This window comes from Erinaceus europaeus, chromosome 5, assembly GCF_950295315.1.
Source record: "Erinaceus europaeus chromosome 5, mEriEur2.1, whole genome shotgun sequence".
NCBI lineage: Eukaryota > Metazoa > Chordata > Mammalia > Eulipotyphla > Erinaceidae > Erinaceus > Erinaceus europaeus.
In genome coordinates, this window is record NC_080166.1 from 41,462,802 (window position 1) to 41,481,025 (window position 18,224).

At 41.6% G+C, this 18,224-nt stretch overlaps 3 protein-coding genes across 4 annotated transcripts in view; 2 read left to right on the top strand and 1 right to left on the bottom strand.

The window, feature by feature from the left end:
- The window catches only part of RAD17 (RAD17 checkpoint clamp loader component), a 45,772-nt gene extending 42,160 nt beyond the window's left edge, over nt 1-3,612 (bottom strand). Inside the window, exons 1-2 of the mRNA XM_007538033.3 lie at nt 3,479-3,612; nt 1,755-1,858 (exon numbers count right to left, since the gene is read on the bottom strand). Of these exons, the coding sequence (XP_007538095.2) occupies nt 1,755-1,858; nt 3,479-3,494 (120 nt within the window). The 5' untranslated portion in view covers nt 3,495-3,612. The remainder of the gene's footprint in view (nt 1-1,754; nt 1,859-3,478) is intronic.
- A 220-nt stretch (nt 3,613-3,832) lies between these two features.
- On the top strand, nt 3,833-13,918 carry AK6 (adenylate kinase 6). 2 transcript variants are annotated; one of them, XM_007538032.3, is made up of 5 exons: nt 3,833-3,966; nt 5,681-5,773; nt 11,064-11,122; nt 11,217-11,362; nt 13,608-13,918. In XM_007538032.3, the coding sequence occupies exons 1-5, from the start codon at nt 3,939-3,941 to the stop codon at nt 13,798-13,800; spliced, it is 519 nt and encodes a 172-aa protein (XP_007538094.1). In that variant the 5' UTR covers nt 3,833-3,938; the 3' UTR covers nt 13,801-13,918. The 2 variants fall into 2 exon arrangements, with proteins under 2 accessions (XP_007538094.1, XP_060047229.1); XM_060191246.1 differs by lacking the exon at nt 3,833-3,966 and adding an exon at nt 4,042-4,242.
- On the top strand, nt 3,918-7,956 carry TAF9 (TATA-box binding protein associated factor 9). Its single transcript, XM_007538031.2, has 3 exons — nt 3,918-3,966; nt 5,681-5,773; nt 6,931-7,956. Exon 3 carries the CDS (start codon nt 6,948-6,950, stop codon nt 7,743-7,745), a length of 798 nt encoding a protein of 265 aa, XP_007538093.1. The 5' UTR covers nt 3,918-3,966; nt 5,681-5,773; nt 6,931-6,947; the 3' UTR covers nt 7,746-7,956.
- Nucleotides 13,919-18,224: the final 4,306 nt, after the last annotated feature.

Genomic DNA, 18,224 nt, shown 5'->3' on the forward strand with positions numbered 1-18,224 from the left:
CTCATACTTGAGGTTCCCCAAAGTCTAAGGATCAATCCCCTGCACCACCATAAGCCAAAAACTTTTACCTGTGTACATAATTAAACAATTTTAACCTAAAAATATCTAGAAATATTAAAAAGCCTTAATTGGAATTTTAAAGTATTTTACTAAATATTACAACAATATAAATGTAGAGAATTGTATGCCAATAAGGGGCCAATATTACATTTTCCTTGAAGAATATGCAGTCAAAAAAAAAAAAAAGCCACTTAATGCTTTCTAGGAGAAAAAGCACCAGAAGATAAATCTAACTGTAGGTTCAGGAGAAGCAAGTTGGGAATATAAATATTTTACTAATGTAAAAGCCACATATTTCTCTTTAATGAACAGAGGGCAAAGAACATTATCAGCAGTAGGTAATGAAGTAAAAAGTTCTGGGTAAATATCTGAGTCACATCTACCTTATTATGTCCTCTCTCCTGTTTTTTGGAGTACATTAATATTATCTAAACTTTTTCATAGCAATTGTGAACTAAGTGTTACTTATACATTTCATTTTTTTTTTTCTTAGCTTTACTTCCTTTTTTAATTTTTATTTTTGGATAGAGACCAAGAGAAATTGAAGGGCAGGCAAGACAGGGAAAGAGACAGATACCTGCAGTACTACTTCACCATTCACGAAACCTCCCCCTACAGGTGGGGAATGGAGACTTGAACCTGGGTCCTTGTGTATTATAGCATGTGTACTCAAACAGGTGTGTCACCACCCAGACCCTACATTTCATTTCTTACATAAATGTGAACTCCTGCGGGGGGGGGGGGGGGGACAGCAAGGTTAAGTAATTAATTAAAGATCAGGGAAAAAGCAGTGCGATCTGGGAGATGGCATGTAGAGTACAGGATTTGCCAGCATGAGATTTGATGACCAGCCCCAGCACCTAATATGCTATCCAGAGAGGTTCTCAGCTTCTCTCTCACTCACATAAATACATTTTTGAAATATGTTTATTTACTTATTTGCTTTGGATAATGAGAGAACTTGAGACGGAAGGAGGAGATAAGAGAGGGAGAGAGAAAAAGAAACAACTACAGGATGGTAATATGCACACTCTACTTGGTGGACCATCGCCAAGCCCCATAAATAAATGTTCTGAGAGAGAGAGAGAGAAATGAATGAGGGCAAGCAGATCCAAGTACTAAGAAAAAATAAGCTTGTAACTTACAGTCATCCTACTCCACCCCTTAGCCTTGCTGAGAACTGGCACACCGTACTCACCACAGGCTTTCTGCAACTCAAATACTGGGTTATCAGAAAACTCATGACACATTTTTGCATAGAAAAACAGAAAAATATGTCATGACTTTTCAACAATCCAACATGTTTCTCTTTCTGCTACGTCTCTTTCATTCACTAGGCTTCCACCTTTGTAACTGGGATTGTATATATTTGCTTAAAATTAAGGTTATGCTTTTAGTGTACACATACTTGACAACTTATTAGACTTTTCCTAGATGGCCAATTAGAACAAATAGTGGGGTGTGGGGTAGATACCATAAAGGTTATGCAAACACACTCTCATGCATGAGGCTCTTAAGTCCTAGGTTCAATACCCTACACCATCATAAGCCAGAGCTGAGCAGTGCTCTGGTAAAAAACAAACAAACAAACAAAAAACTAAGCACCATTACTTTAATAGCAGTAAGTCATTAAGAACATATAAACATTTATAAATCTTTTGGGGGCATTAAAAGGACTTCTTAATGTGTCATACCTTTGTGGAAGACACCTTTGGTCTAAGAAAAGTCTTTGACATTATAAACCTTAAAAGTTCCCATCCGTAGAATACAACCTGTATTACATTAAAGTACAGTTCACCTAAAGGGCAAGAAGAAAAAAATTAAAGAAAAGCAGATGTATGGTAATAAATATTTACTGATTAAAATCAGTTGCATAATAAAGGCTTAAGAACTAGTGAAAGAGAACATAGTAAACAGGTGCAACAAGGAATAATTTTTAAACTTTTTTAAAATAAATTTTACTTTTACTTTTATTAGCTATAACTGCCAACTTATCTACTTATCAGGTTGCAAATGTAAACCTTTCCCAAGAACTCAACATTGTATCAGAGAAAGCAGGAAAAAAGCATACATAATTTGTGTACTTACCTGTTGTCATTAAGGAAAATTTAGGCAACTATACCCATGTAGTTTCCATACCAAACATACTCTCTCATTTCAAATTACAGATGCAGCTTTTTCGCTTTTCGCTCCCAACAACATAGTGAACTTACTTTGAACACTGTACACCCAACTGCAAAAAATTTCTACAACAACCATTCTTTATTTATACACATTAAGGAAAAAAGAACAGTGGACGGGGGAAATAGCATATGCAAACAGACTCTTATGCCTGAGGCTCAGAGGTCTCAGGTTCAATTCCTCACACCACCATATGTCAGAATTGAGCAGTGTTCTGTTGAAGAAGAAGGAAAAGGAGGAGGAGGAAAAAGAGGGAGTTGGGCGGTAGCGCAGTGGGTTAAGCGCAGGTGGCGCAAAGCGCAAGGACCAGAGTAAGGATCCCAGTTCGAGCCCCCGGCTCCCCATCTGCAGGAGAGTCGCTTCACAGGCGGTGAAGCAGGTCTGCAGGTGTCTTTCTCTCCCCCTCTCTGTCTTCCCCTCCTCTCTCCATTTCTCTCTGTCCTACCCAACAATGACATCAATAATAACTACAATGACAATAAAAAACAAGAAGGACAACAAAGGGAAAATAAATACATAATATAAAATTTTTGTAAAAAAAAAAGGGGAAATAATAAAAAGAAAAAATCTGGCACACTATTTCCCACTTTGATAAGTCTTGTTTTTGTTTTTTTTATGCAAGCCAAGAAATTCACCAACTTTAAGTTAGTGGGAAAGCAAGATTTCAAGAGTCTACAAAGTTAAAAGTAGGAAGGTATGTTAGACCGTATACAGTATGGATGCATACTTTGTAAATGGTAGACACTACAAAACAAATCCTACATATATGCACATCATTCCCGATAAAATTTTTCTTGGAGATTCAAGACAGGTAGATATGTGGAAAGAACATCTTTGGGTAAAACATAGCAAGAGAAAATAATAAAAGAGGCAGACTGTAGTAACGGTCAGGGCTCTCTAGTAGCTCTGTGCAAACGAGACTGACAAGTACCACCTTTAAAATGAGGTAACTGGCCCTGAAGACACCAAGTTCCTGACAGGGAGAGATCTCCAGAATATTCTCAGCAGAGCCACCACTACCCTACACAGCAGATACTAAGTGGAGACCCTCGTCTGACGTATCCTGCTATCCGCGGAGGACAGAGACGAGCTCCGCAGCACCTCCTTCACCTCCCCCCAGATGGGATGCGCAGGTCGAGAGGAGGAGCGACGAAAGCCCGGGAAGAAGTGAAGGCGGACACGGGCTTGAATCTCTAGGAAATATTTACATAATAATCTCCAACAACGGCAGTCTTACTTTCCGGGAGCTGCATCCCCTCATGGGTGGAGGAGGGAAGAAGTCAAGGCTCTGCTCCAGACAGAATGGCATTCACCCAGCCCTGCCCGATCAGCGCGGAGCCATTCAGAGGCCCCGCCCCCCCGGGACCTTTCAGACTAAGCGGCGCTTCCGCGACACAACCTGATGGGCGGGGCCATATAAATAGCACCGGATTTAGGCATCCGGCGCGCTGCCTGAATCGAAAAGCCGACCCGACGTGTCCCCATGCCTCTGACTCTCCTATATAAGTTTGTTTTAGAAAGTTGGGTAGCCAGCCGGTGTTTGGTAAGTAGGTGACGGGGGTGGGGTCCAGAACGACGCTCGGAATCTGGAGGACCCGAGAGGCTCAGGCGTTTACCATCGCCCACCGCTTCCGGTGCCGCCCTGTTTGTGCGTCAAGCGCGAGAGTCTGGCATCCGGACCTGCGGTGGCGAGGACCATGTTGCTTCCCAACGTCCTGCTCACCGGTCAGGGTGCCGGGCGGGAGGGGTTGGTCGGAGGGGCGGACCTGAGATTGATTCCTCGTGCTCAGGGGCTCGGGGCTCCTGAAGTGGAGCTGCTCCGTGTTGTGTGTGGAGGCGCACTGGGGCCCTGTGGTGGGGCTGTTGGTGGGACGTCGAGACCGAGCCCTCGCGGGATGCGGGAGGCTGGGGCGGAGACGTTACTCCTGTGGGTCGGCAGCCGCGCGGGAGGGGAGAGAGGTAGACACCCCCCCCCATTTGCCGGCCGGCTGCCTCACCTTTGTGAGTCGGGCTTGGGGCCGTGAAGTGGCAGCCGAGTGTTGAGCAGACGTGAGGGGCGGGAATGCTCAGTCCTCAGGCCTTCCTGGCCGCTTTCGTTTTTCCTTCTTAGCAGGGAATCTTCCCAGATCGCTCTCACGGTGTGACGGTGTGGGGGTAGTGGGATGACTCGTTTGTGGAGTCAACGTCAGAGACTTTATATATATATATATATATATGTTAACGAAAAAGCAGAGTCTGCTGAGCAGCATGTGTCGTGCTGTCTATTGGTTGTAAAGCTCCCAAGATCCGCTCGGTTGTGGGCTTTTCCCCTCGTTCTCTGGACCCTCTTGGAGGAGGGTGTGCAAGGTGCATGGTGAGGACTGCAGGATGCATCGCTGGTGGCTTAGCCTGAGTGTGTGGATGTATCGGTGAGCAAGCCGCAGCCGTCACTGCTGCATACGGGAAATGGAAATGCACTTTGTAGGAACAAAGTAATTGAATGTTTATCTTTGATAAAAATAGCCTATTGGAAACGCACAAACATTAAGAACTGCAAATTGGCCTCAACAATTTATTATTTTTTTCATTTTCCAGAGCACTGCTCGGTCTGGCTTAAGGTGTGCAGGGGATTAAACCTGGGACTTTGGAGCCTCGGGCGTGAGTCCCTTTGCACAACCATGCTGTCTCCCACCCCCTTGTCTCCTACAAATTTATGTTTATATTTAATAAAGATTTCTTATGGGAATAGGCACTTACCATTGGGAGATGAGAGATTGTACTGTAAACCATTAAGCCCTTAATAAAATGATTTTTTAAAAACGGATTTCTTTTTTAAATATCTATTTATTCCCTTTTGCCCTTTTATTGTTGTCATTGTCGGACAGGACAGAGAAATGGAGAGAGGAGGGGAAGACAGAGAGGGGAGAGAGATAGACACCTGCAGACCTGCTTCACCGCCTGTGAAGCGACTCCCCTGCAGGTGGGGAGCGTGCTTTGCCGCGCTTAACCTGCTACGCTACCGCCTGACTCCTCAAAATGGATTTCTTGAGACTATTTCACATACGCTTGTTTGGATCAGACTTTGTTCTGGCTTAAGCTGTATTGTAAAATATTAAATGTGTCCTTTCTATTGGAAGTAAGTTGAGAGCAGAGTTGACTATTTTGCTTATACACAGATAGGATGTGTAGGATTTCTATGAGCAAATGTATAGTAATTTATAGTAAAGTAAATAAATGGTGGCAGTTTATTTGAGGTGGTTAGTTTTACCCTGGGAATTCCTCTGGCTGGTGGCAGTAGGTCTGAATTGGTTGAGAGCGCTATCAGCAGACTTTTGGTTGGGTGCTAGTGTATGTTAATTCATAGAGAATTAAAAAGTGGGAAACGTTTCAGTTAAATTTAAGAAACACAGGTGGGTAATGTCTAATGCGTATTTGTATTTTCCTGTGGCTTGTCTTACAGGTACACCAGGGGTTGGAAAAACAACTCTAGGCAAAGAACTTGCAACAAGATCAGGATTGAAATACGTTAATGTGGGCGATTTAGCTCGAGAAGGTAAGGAACACTTTTCTGTTAGATTTATTCATTTTAAATTAACTTTAAGGAAAGAAAATTTTAAATTAATTTATATTTTTAAAATATTTATTACTGAGAGAGATAGAAGTAGAACCAGAGCATCACTCTGGTGCATGTGCTGCCAGGACCTTATCCCTAAGAGTCCAGTGCTCTATCTACTACACCACTTCCAAAAACCACAGAAATTAAAAAAAAAAGATTTATAAAAGGTAGAATATTAGAACTGTACTTATTCTAAGGATACAGAAATCAGAGATAGATTGTAATTAAAGTTTTTTTTAATTTTTTTTTTTTAACCAGAGCACTGTCTGTGGCTTATGGTGGCAAAGGCAGCTTGAAGCTGGGACTTTGGAGCCTCAGGCATGAGGGTCTGTTTGCATAACCATTATGCTGTCTACCTTCTGCCACAGAATATGTTCCATTGGAACTCACAAACATCATGTTGTGGTTGTTTCAGCCATTACATTTTCTCCTTTCTGGCAGTTACTGTGAACAGTAATAACTGAGAAGACTTTCCTTGAAGAGATTTAGTTTAGTTTAGATAGAATCTGAATATGGGGAAAGAGGAAAAATGTTTTTTGAGTTGACATGATGCAAAGATTTAGATGGTGCCAAGTCTTATCCAAAACCAGTATATTGAGTTCAGTAGAAGGACATGGCTGTCTTAATGATTGCTTAAATTAATATGGTGGTTGCATGCCTGCACACACCTGCATGTTTTCAAAAGTAAATTTCCATTATTTCACCCTGTTCCCCCCCCATTTTATTTATTTGTTTATTTTGATTATGAGGGAGAGAGAACTGAAGCATCACCCTGCAATGCTGGAGGTTGAACTCAAGACCTCATGTTTGAGGGTCCATCACTAGACTGCTCCACCTTGCAGGTCAATCCTCCAGTATTTTTTTATTCCCTTTTTTCTATCTCCATCTTTTAACATTTTTCAGTGATTTGTACAAGGCACAAACTCAGTAAATTTAAATAAAAGGAACTTTAGATGGGCCTCATTAAAGTTAACACAGACTTAATATGTTCATTTTTAACATATTTAAATTTTTTCTAAGTTCCTGACAGTTGCTATTAAAGTGACTATTTCAGGTTTGATCTAATGTTGCTGTTTTTTTCAAATGGTCTAAAGTCTGATCACCGGATATCATGGAGTCTGGCAAGATGGCTTCTCCCAAGAGCATGCCGAAAGATGCACAGATGATGGCACAAATCCTGAAGGATATGGGGATTACAGAATATGAGCCAAGAGTTATAAATCAGATGTTGGAGTTTGCCTTCCGATATGTGACCACTATTTTAGATGATGCGAAAATTTATTCAAGTCATGCTAAGAAAAGTACTGTTGACGCAGATGATGTGAGATTAGCAATTCAGTGTCGTGCAGATCAGTCTTTCACTTCTCCTCCCCCAAGAGATTTTTTACTGGATATCGCAAGGCAAAGAAATCAAACCCCTTTGCCATTAATCAAGCCATATTCAGGCCCTCGGTTGCCACCTGACAGATACTGCTTGACTGCTCCAAACTATAAACTTAAGTCTTTACAAAAAAAGGCATCTACTTCTGCGGGAAGAATAACAGTTCCAAGGTTGAGTGTTGGTTCAGTTACTAGCAGACCAACTACCCCTACACTTGGCACACCAACGCCACAAACCATGTCTGTTTCAACTAAAGCAGGGACTCCAATGTCCCTTACAGGGCAGAGGTTTACAGTGCAGATGCCCACTGCACAGGCCCCAGCTGTAAAGGCAGCAATTCCTGCAACATCAGCAGTTCAGAATGTTCTTATTAATCCATCATTAATTGGGTCCAAAAATATCCTTATTACCACAAATATGGTGTCATCACAAAATGCTGCCAGTGAATCATCCAATGCCATGAAAAGAAAGCGTGAAGATGATGATGATGACGATGATGATGATGATGATGACTATGATAATGTGTAGTCTAGCCTTGGTGCATGTGACATGTATACTTGGTCTTCATTGTACTGATTTAACATGCATGCTGGATGTTTTCAAGTCCTGTTTAGAAAACTTGAATGGCATTTAGCAAGTAAATATAGTTACTGTGCTGTTAGATTTTGTTTGATGGGGTTGATAATTACTGGTTTTTTCATTAGCCTTTAATGTGAAAAATAAAAGTTTTCATTGATCAGTTTGATTTTTTTTTTTTTGGTGCTTTGGCATTTATGTTTTTAAAAATAAGTTTTCCTTCAACCCCAACAGGAATAACAGTAGGTAACAACTTGAGTTTTTGCAGCCTATTCATTATCTCTGAAGTGTCACTTCTAGTGATTGTTGGTGTGGTAGGAGTCACTCTTGGAGTTCATTCTCTTTTACTGCCTCTTTTTTACAACAGTCTGTTCTTTCAGATTGCTGATGGATTTTTATACATAATGAATTCTCTTGACCTGTCTTCTTCAAAGCCAGACATTTTTTAGGTCCCTGTCTCTGATTATATTTAAGAGCACTTAATGTGTCTCCCAGCATCTCCCTGCTTCATGACCCAAAACGTGGCAGTGGATAAAGCCACTGCTCCCCTCCTATTCCCTATCTATCTCCCTTGTCTCTGTTTCTCTGTTCAAAACTTAAAAAGACTGCAGGGAGGGTTGGCTACTAGTTATAGCAGTGGAGTGGGGTAGGCATGGAGCCCTAGTGGTAACCCTGGTAGCAAAAAAGAAAAAAATTCCAAGTGTGTCTTAAGTTTGATGCCTGGCATCACATGGTGTTTTGTTTGTCACTCGTTAATCTTTTTTTTTTTTTTTAAGTTGGCCCAGAAGGGGTGGAATATGAATATAGGAGTCCTGTACTGCCAGGGGGGGAATCAACTACCAGCTCTGAAGCCAAACTTAAGTACTTGCCAGCTTCCTGATTCTTGCCTACCTCCAAACCTCACAGACCCATTTGGCTTAATAAAAAGTTAGTAGAGGTACAGGGATGGATAGCATAATGGTTATACAAAGAGACTCCAATGCCTGAGGTTCTAAAGTCCCAAGCTCTATCTCCAGCACCACCATAAGCCAAAGCTGGTCAGTGCTTTGGTTTAAAAAAAAAGTTGATAGAAATTAGAGTGGCATCATTTTCTGATAAGGTCCATCCTATAAAAAGTATAAAAAATTATAAACTGACAGTAGTTGATAATTCCAGTCCTACATACAGCCACTTTTCCTCTGTGTCCTCTTCAGTATACTGAAGTCTGTAGTGTCCTGTTGTCCCTCAAACAATTTTTCCTTGCACTCTCTTTACCTATCTGTTCTTGGTCTAACCAACTACTTTGTTTCCACTTAGACATACCCCCGCCCCTGGAGGCCTTTCCTGGTATCCCAAGTTTATATTTCAAACATCATAGGTGCCCATCCTACTGCATTAAAATATTATCAGTATAATTTCCAACTTTTACTCTCTAATTTTATTGTAAACTCCAAAAGAGGACTATCTTGTTCATTAAGAGGCAAGATTTAAAATTAAAGGACTGGTTTATATGCCTACCAAGACTACAAAGTACTACATATGGCAGAGTCTTAAGACAGGGGACTGAGTGGTGGCACACTCTGTTAAGTATACATAATACTGTGCGCTAGGACCCAGCTTCAAGCTGCCACTCCCCACCTACAGGGTAGATACTTCATGAACAGTGAAGCAGGTCAGCAGGTGTTTTTTCTCCTATCCCCCTTCTCAATTTATCTCTATCCTAGCAAAACAAAATAGGAAAAATGGCCGTTGAGATTCATGGATTCATCCCTGCACCAAGCCCCAGCAATAACCCTGGTGGCAAAAAAAAAAATTAAAAAGAAAAATTCAAATTTCATTTTACTATATGAAAAGTCATAGTAAAAACGTAATCTTAATTTAAAAAAATAAAAATTCTAAGACTTGATTATTTCTGATGGGATACATGGAATTACAGTCCTGAGATTGTTACACAGATTACTTCCATCTGTATTAACCCAGGAGTTGAGGTTAAAGACATTGTAGATACTTAAATCAACCTTTATAATAGATTAATCATTGCCATTTTTTCCCCCTAGGTTTTATGTTAGATTCATATCTGCCTTTGTAATTTTGCCTTCTGAGATAACTTGATTTAACTTGTAATTAATTGTTAGGGTATTAGAAGTATGATAATGTTCAGAAGCATGTAGGTACTTACCTTCCTTCCCCAGGCCCTGTGTGTTGGTATGCTTCTAAATTCTGCTTATAAGATCTTCTGTTTTGATCATCACATTAGGTTCGCTTGTATTACTTACACGATGTGGTCTACTTACATAATCACTGTTTTACCTGGGTCCCACCCTGCCTGCAGGGTATTGGTTTAATCCCCACTGGTTAGATGGAAGCTTTCTATGTTCTTTTTGTGCTCTTTTTGCTCCACCCCCTCTCCTAGTCATTCCCTTTCGCTTGCTACTTCTGGTGAAGAGATGCATAAAAGGCGATGTATCTGATTAATAAACGAGATACTGCTTCCCAGCTCAGCCATGAGTCCCTGGTCTTCTCTCTACCGCCCGTGAAGCTAGCCCAGCCCGGCATATGGTGCCGAACTGGGACCAGCACTGTGAACTCACTCACAGAAGCTCATTTCTGGAATCAAGTACCAGTTGTTGGTTTTTATACAACTACTATCCTTGGGGTAGTAAATTTGGAACTCAGTCCATTTTTAATGTGTGAAAGTATTTGTATCCATCCTTGCATTCTCTCTTCTTGACTCAAACAAACAAAAATAATGCAGCCCTTCTCTGCTAAGCCCCACAGATTCTACTGTCTATTACTTATTCTTCTGAGTTGATTTCAAATGGGGTTGGAGGTGGCAGTGCACCCAGTAGAGTGCATGCATTACCAATGCACAGTAACCTGGGTTCAAGCCACCTGCAGAGGGGAAGTTCACAGGCGGTGAAGCAGTGCTACAGCTATCTCTGTCTCCATCTTTATATCTTCCTTCCCTCTCAGTTTCTCTGTTTCAAATGGGAGAGAGGTAATAAGAGTCAGCTACAAGGAGCAGTAGATTCATTACACAGTCACCTTGCCCCAGTGATGACCCTGGCAATAAATGAGTGATGGTTTCAAATATGTTGCAATTCAAATCTCCTTGGTGATTTATTGGTATTGGTCTCTATAGACAGTGTCCATGGGACATCTGTTGTATTAATCAACTCCCTTATCTCTAGAGGAGTAATTAAGGATGTACTTAAATTCCTAAACCCTAGAAATAATTTGAAACTTACGTAGAAAATGCCACTTGAATGAGCCAATGTAAATCTCTTTTAGGGCAGTTGTATGATGGCTATGATGAAGAATATGATTGTCCCATTTTAGATGAAGATAGAGTAAGTACAATTGTTAATGCATTTAAATTTTTAATGATACAGCTGAATTTTTTAAAGAAACATTCCATCTTTATATATATGTATTTTATTATAGGTAGTCGATGAATTAGAGAACCAAATGAGAGAAGGTGGAGTTATCGTTGATTATCATGGTTGTGATTTCTTCCCTGAACGCTGGTTTCATATAGTGTTTGTGCTGAGAACCGATAACAGTGTGTTATACAAAAGACTGGAAACAAGGTAAGAGAAGAAAAACATAGAATTCCTAAGGTATGGGAGTCGGGCTGTAGCGCAGCGGGTTAAGCGCAGGTGGCGCAAAGCACAGGACCAGTGTAAGGATCCCAGTTCGAGCCCCGGCTCCCCACCTGCAGAGGAGTCACTTCACAAGTGGTGAAGCAGGTGTCTATCTTTCTCTCCCCCTCTCTGTCTTTCCCCCTCTTCTCTCCATTTCTCTCTGTCCTATCCAACAACAATGACAGCAATGATAACTACAGCAATAAAACAACAAGGGCAACAAAAGGAAATAAATAAAATATTTTTTTAAAAGAAAGAAAGCTTAAAAAAAAAGAATTCCTAAGGTACAATGTAAACTGGCCACCACTTTTTTTTTTTTTTACTTATTTATTTTTAATTTCTTTACTGGGGGATTAATGTTTTATATTCAACAGTAAATACAATAGTTTGTACATGCATAATATTTCTCAGTTTTCCATATAACAATACAACCCCCACTAGATCCTTTGTCATCCTTTTTGGACATGTACTCTTCCCCCGACACACTAGGGTCTTTTACTTTGGTGCAATACACCAAGGCCACCACTATTATAATAAAGGGTTCTGTGTTACTACTACTTTATCTGAGCTCTTGTTAAAAACCTAGGTCTAAAACCCAGTATTTGGATATAAGAGGAATAGATTTGTAACATACAGCAATACTTTATAAGCAAATGAATACTTCAACTCGCAGTTTGTGGGACTGGTGTGGCTCACTTGATTGTATACACATTACATTGTACAAGGACCCAGGTTCAAGGCCCCAGTCCCCACCTGCAGGGGGAAAGCTTCACATGTAGTAAAACAGTGCTGCAGGTGTCTCTCTTTCTCCCTTTTCTCTCTCCATATTTCTCTTGGTCTGTATCCAAAATAAATAATTTTTTAAAAGAAATTGTATTAGTTATGATTTTAAAATATATTTATTTCATGAGTGCCCTGCTCAGCTCTGCTATATGCCATAGATTAAACTTGGGACCTTGGAGTCTCAGGCATTTTCTTTTTGCATAACCACTGTGCTGTCTCCTTGGCTCTTAGTCATGTTTTTTTTTTTTTCCTTAATGTGAAACGTTGTTTGAAAAATAGCCATGCCAATAACATTCTTTGCTGCTCAGTGAATATTAACCACTCAGATTATCCTTGGCAGTGGGAAAACTAACAGGCTAATAAATCATTATTTTATAACCTGTAAAAAATATTTGAGGTGGGCCAGGCAGTGGCACATCAGGTTAAGCACACATAGTACAAAGCTTAGTAAGGACTCGAACTAGTATCCTGATTCGAGCCCCCACTCCCAACCTGCAAGGGGTCGCTTCACAAGCGGTGAAGCAAGTTATATTTGAGTTAGTTCGTACAGGAACACATCTGTTTTCATTCATAATAGCCATAAAATATAAAGCTTTATGGAAAATGTTTTCCACTTTTACTTGGTTTGAGCTGTGAGACGGTATTGGTTTGGGAGGTGGAGCAGTGGATAAAACATTGGGCTCTCAAGCATGAGCTCCCAAGTTCAATCCTGAGCAGCACATGTACCAGATTGATGTCTGGTTCTTTCTCTCCTATCTTTCTCATGAATTCTTAAAAATAAATAAATAACTTTTTTAAAAAAGGTATTCTAGGGGGTCGGGCAGTAGCGCAGCAGGTTAAGCGCATGTGGCGCAAAGCGCAAAGACAGGCATAAGGATCCTGGTTCAAGCCCCCGGCTCTCCACCTGCAGGGGGTTTGTTTCACAGGCGGTGAAGCAGGTCTGCAGATGTCTGTCTTTCTCTCCCCCTCTGATTTCCCCTCCCCCCTCCATTTCTCTGTCCTATCCAACAGCGAATGACATCAACAATAACAATAATAACCATAACAAGGGCAACAAAAGGGGGAAAAATGGCCTCTAGGAGCAGTGGATTCATGGTGCAGGCACTGAGCCCCAGCAATAACCCTGGAGGCAAAAAAAAAGTATTCTAAAGGTGGTTTGTTTTGTTTGTTTGTTTTGTTTTTTTACTAGAGCACTGCTCAGCTCTGGTTTTTGGTGGTGCGGAGGATTGAACCTGGGACTTTGGTGCCTCAAGCATAAGAGGCTCTTTGCATAACCATTATGCTACCTATCCCCACCCTGAGATTTTTTGTTTTTTGTTTTACTTTCTAGTGTCTTAACTTCTGGGTATGTTTCTAAATCTCCAACTAATCCCCATTAATTTGTTTTGTTATATTGTCTCATTCTTAGGGGATATAATGAGAAGAAACTAAAGGAGAATATTCAGTGTGAAATTTTTCAGGTTCTTTATGAAGAAGCCTTAGAATCTTATGAGAAGGAAATAGTGCACCAGCTGCTCAGCAATGAACCAGAAGATCTAGAAAATAATATTAATGAGATCATGAAGTGGATTGAGCAATGGGTCAAGGATCATAACTCTTAAGTCCCAAGACTGGCCATTTTGTAATCACTCTTAATATCTCCCTACCTATATGATTTATTGTCCACTAAGTCGTAAAACTTTAAAACTGATGCAAGAATAAATACATGTGACCAAACAAGTAGATATCTGTTCAGTTTATTACAGAACATGATGACCTCTTAAAGCTAACAACTAGGGCCAGCATAAGGGCCAACACATGTTTTGCCAAGTGTGAGGACCAGGTTTAGTAAAACCTGACCACTGTCAGTCAAAGTTCAGGGCGCCAGTATGCCAGGCTAGCTTCGCGGCAGGAGACAGATGACCAGGGACACAAGGCTGAGCAGAGAAACAGTATTTCTTTGTTCATGAGGGAATGGTTCAAAAAACTAATCTAATCTAATCACAACCCAATTCTGTCTTGCCTCTCTCTCCACCCGCGGAAGAGTCAGGCACCAAGGAAGTATGTACTATAGGGGGTGGGGAGAAGGAAGAAGCGCAAAAAGGCAAGGACTAAACCAAAATCTCCCAGAGGCAGGGGGAGTGAGACCAAACCAATGTAACAGAATGACCATCTAAATAGACCACAACGTCAAGCAATGTAACAAGGGATCCCAGAAGCAGAACTAGAGGCATACCAACAGACCACCACATTGTGGTTTCTTTCCCTCTGTCTTAAAAGAAAGAAAAAAAAAAAGTGGTCTGGGAGATGGCTCAGTGGATAAAGCACTGAACTTTCAAGCATGAGGTCCTGAGTTCAAGCCCCAGCAGCACATGTGCCAGGGTGATAGCTGGTTCTTTCCCTTTCTTCCTATCTTTTTCATTAATAATAAAAAAATATTTTAAAAAAAGAAAATAAGAAAGAAAACACGAAGGGGCCGGGTGGTGGTGCACATGGTTGAGCGCATGTATTACAATGAGCAAGGAACCGGGTACGAGCCCCCGGTCCCCACCTGCAGAGGGAAAGCTTCATGAGGGTTGAAGCAGGGCTGCAGGTGTCTCTCTGTCTCTCTCCCTCTCTATCAACCCCTTTCCTCTTGATTTCTGGCTGTCTCTATCCAATAAATAAAGATAATTAAAAAAAAAGAAAACATGATAATGCACTAAAGTTTTCTACTTTTATTAAAATATATATGCAGGGTGGCGGGCGGTAGCTAAGGGGATTGCACATGGCGCAAAGCACAAGGATTGTCATAATGACCCCTGTTTGAGGCCCCGCCTCCCCACCTGCAGGGGGTGGCTTCACAGACAGTGAAGTAGGTCTGCAGGTGTCTATCTCTCGGTCTTATCTGTCTTCCCCTCTTCTCTCAATTTCTCTCTGTTCTATCCAACAATAACCACAACAACAGCAATAGTGGAAAAAAAAATTGTTGCCAGGGAAGTTGGGCGGTGCGCAGCGGGTAAACGCATCTGGCATGAAGTGCAAGGACCTGGGTAAGGATCTGTGTTCCAGCACCTGGCTCCCCACCTTCAGGGGAGCCGCTTCACAAGTGGTGAAGCAGGTCTTCAGGTGTCTTTTTCTCCCCCTGTGTCTTTCCCTCCTCTCCATTTCTCTCTTTCCTAACAACGATGACAATAACTACAACAAAAAAGCAAAGGCAACAAAAGTGTAAATAAATAAAAGAAAAAAGATTGTTACCAGGAACAGTGGATTTATAGCACAGGCACTGAACCTCACCAATAACCCTGGAGGCAGAAAAAAAAAATAGGAAAGCTTTCAATGGAGGGGATGGGACGAAGAACTCTAGTGGTGAGAATTGTGTGCTCTTATCCAATAGACTTGTCGTTCATAATTAAATCAAAGCACTGTACAGACCCATGAACATAAAGATGCAGGTGCATTTCAGATTAGTGATGATGTGTGATTTATTTGATGAATTGATTTATTAGAAAATCAATCTTTTATCACACAAAAAAGTCCCTGCTTCAGCCCCCCCACAAAACTGAACATTACTCTGGTAAAATAATAATAGTAATACAGAGTAAATTTAAATTATACTATCTGGGCCAGCAAAACAGCTTACTTAGAAGAGGTGAAGAAGGGGCTGGGTGGTGGTAGTGCACCTGGTTGAGTGCACATGGTGCATTGGTTACAATGCTCAAGGACCCAGGGGGAAATCTTTGGAAGTGGTGAAGCAGGGCTATAGGTGTCTCTGTCTCTCTCCCTCTCTATCTCCCCTTCTCAATTTCTGGCTGTCTCTATCCAATAAATATATATATTTTTTAATTTTAAAGGAAGAGGTGAAGGGGGCCGGACAGTAGTGCAGTGGGTTAAACACACATGGCGCAAAGTGCAAGGACCTGCATAAGGATGCTGGTTAGAGTCCTCTGCTCCCCACCTTGGCAGGGGAGTCGCTTCACAGGTGGTGAAGCAGGTCTGCAGGTCTCTCCCCCTCTCTGACTTCCCCTCCTCTCTCCATTTCTCTCCGTCCTATCCAACAACAATGGCATCAATAATAATAATAATAACTACAACCAAAAAAAAAAAAAGAGCAACAAAAGGGAATAAATATTTTAAAAAATAAAGTGAAACATCCTTCTATCAAGCACATACAGGATGCTTTTAAAATAGGAAAATCACAGTAGGCATGTGTTCCAAAGTACCATTATTTATTTTTTTTTTGCTGTCCAAAACAACATTATTATGGCTTTGGAAACCACTTAACAGGAATGACTATGTAGCATACACTGGAAAGTAAAGAATCAACTGGAGGCTGGGTGGTGGCGCACCAGATTGAGTGTGTTGTGTTATGCCCAAGGCCCTGAGTTCAAGCCCCTGTCCCCCCTTGCACAGGGGAAGCTTCACAAGCTATGAAACAGTGCTGCAGGTGTCTTTTTGTCTCTGTCCTGCTCTATCTCCCTTCTCAATTTCTCTGTTCTATAAAATAAATAAAACTGGACTATAATATCTGTGCAGAGGGGAGAATACAGGTCCAAGAAGGATGACAGAGGACCTAGTGGGGGTTGTATTTTTATATGGAAAACTGAGAAATGTTATGCATGTACAAACTATTGTATTTACTGTCAAATGTAAAACATTAATTCCCAATAAAGAAATTAAACATATATATATATATATATATATATGCAGAATATGTTCCATCAGAAGGAACAAAGGCCATGATAAATCAGGCAGAAAAGCACACAGTAGGAAAAGGAATGCATTGCAGATCTAAAGCTACTGGCAAAAAAAAGCATAAGCAAAAGCATGCCTCTACCAACTTGAGACAGCTATAGTTTACTGACTGGATAAAAACAAGTCTGTGTCAGTCTTCCTATATTGCTAGGTACTGAAGGTATGGTTTACTTTTCCTAAAAATGAAGTTTGGGGGTGGGGGAGCGGGCCGTAGCGCAGTGTGTGAAGCGCACATGGCGCCAAGGGAAAGGACCAGCATAAGGATCCTGGTTTGAGCCCCTGTGTTCCCATGGAGGGAAGTCCCTTCACAAGCAGTGAAGCAGGTCTGTAGGTGTCTTTTTCTCCCCCTCTGTCTTCCCCTCCTCTCTCCATTTCTCGCTGTCCTATCCAACAACGATAACATAAATAACTACAACAATAAAACAAGGGCAATAAAAGGGAATAAATAAATAAAACCAATATGGCAGTATATTTAACTTCACTGATCATTAAAGCAATGAAAATTGAAACAAAGGGATACAGTTTCCACGAGATTAATTGCCAGAGGGTAATTAAAAAATTGTAACAGGTCGTCAGAAATAAAGAAAGAAAAGTGGCCTCCAGGAGCAGTGTAGTGTAGGCCCAAGTCCCAGCAATAACCCTGGAGGCAATAAAAAAAAGTTTTGGGGTGGGAGAGACAGCATATGGTTATACAAAAAGACTTTGATTCCTGAGTCTCCAAAGCCCAAGATTCAATCCCCCACACCAACGCAGAGCTGAGCAGCGCTCTGGCACATCTCCCACCACATTAAAAGAAAACAAATAAAATACTCATTTTAATATGAAGTTTTTAAAATCCGGAGAGTTGGGCAGTAATGCAGCAGGTTAAGCGCACATGGCGCAAAGCGCAAGGACCGTGGTGAGGATCCCGGTTCGAGCCCCTGGCTCCCCGCCTGCAACAGGGTCGCTTCACAGGCGAGAAAGAGAGAAAGACAGACACCTGAAGACCTGCTTCACCGCTTGTGAAGCAACGGGGGCTCCAACCAGGATCCTTACGCCGGTCCTTGTGCTTTCAGTTTTGTCCTTTTCACGTGCTTTAAAGTTTGCACCATCTGTCTTAATTTCAGCAAGACGCACACACGGGCTTGTTCTGCTTTTCTCAGTCTCTCGCAATGATTGCTTTCCCCTTCGGCAGCCCGCGGAGGGGAAGCCAAGGCTGTGAGGCTGGGCAGGGTGCGCAGCCTGCACAGGGTGAGCGCCCCACCCCCGGCCGGCCCCGCCTCGCCTCGCCGCCTTTCCGCTCCGAGCGCGGCGGTCAAGTGGCGGCCGTGAC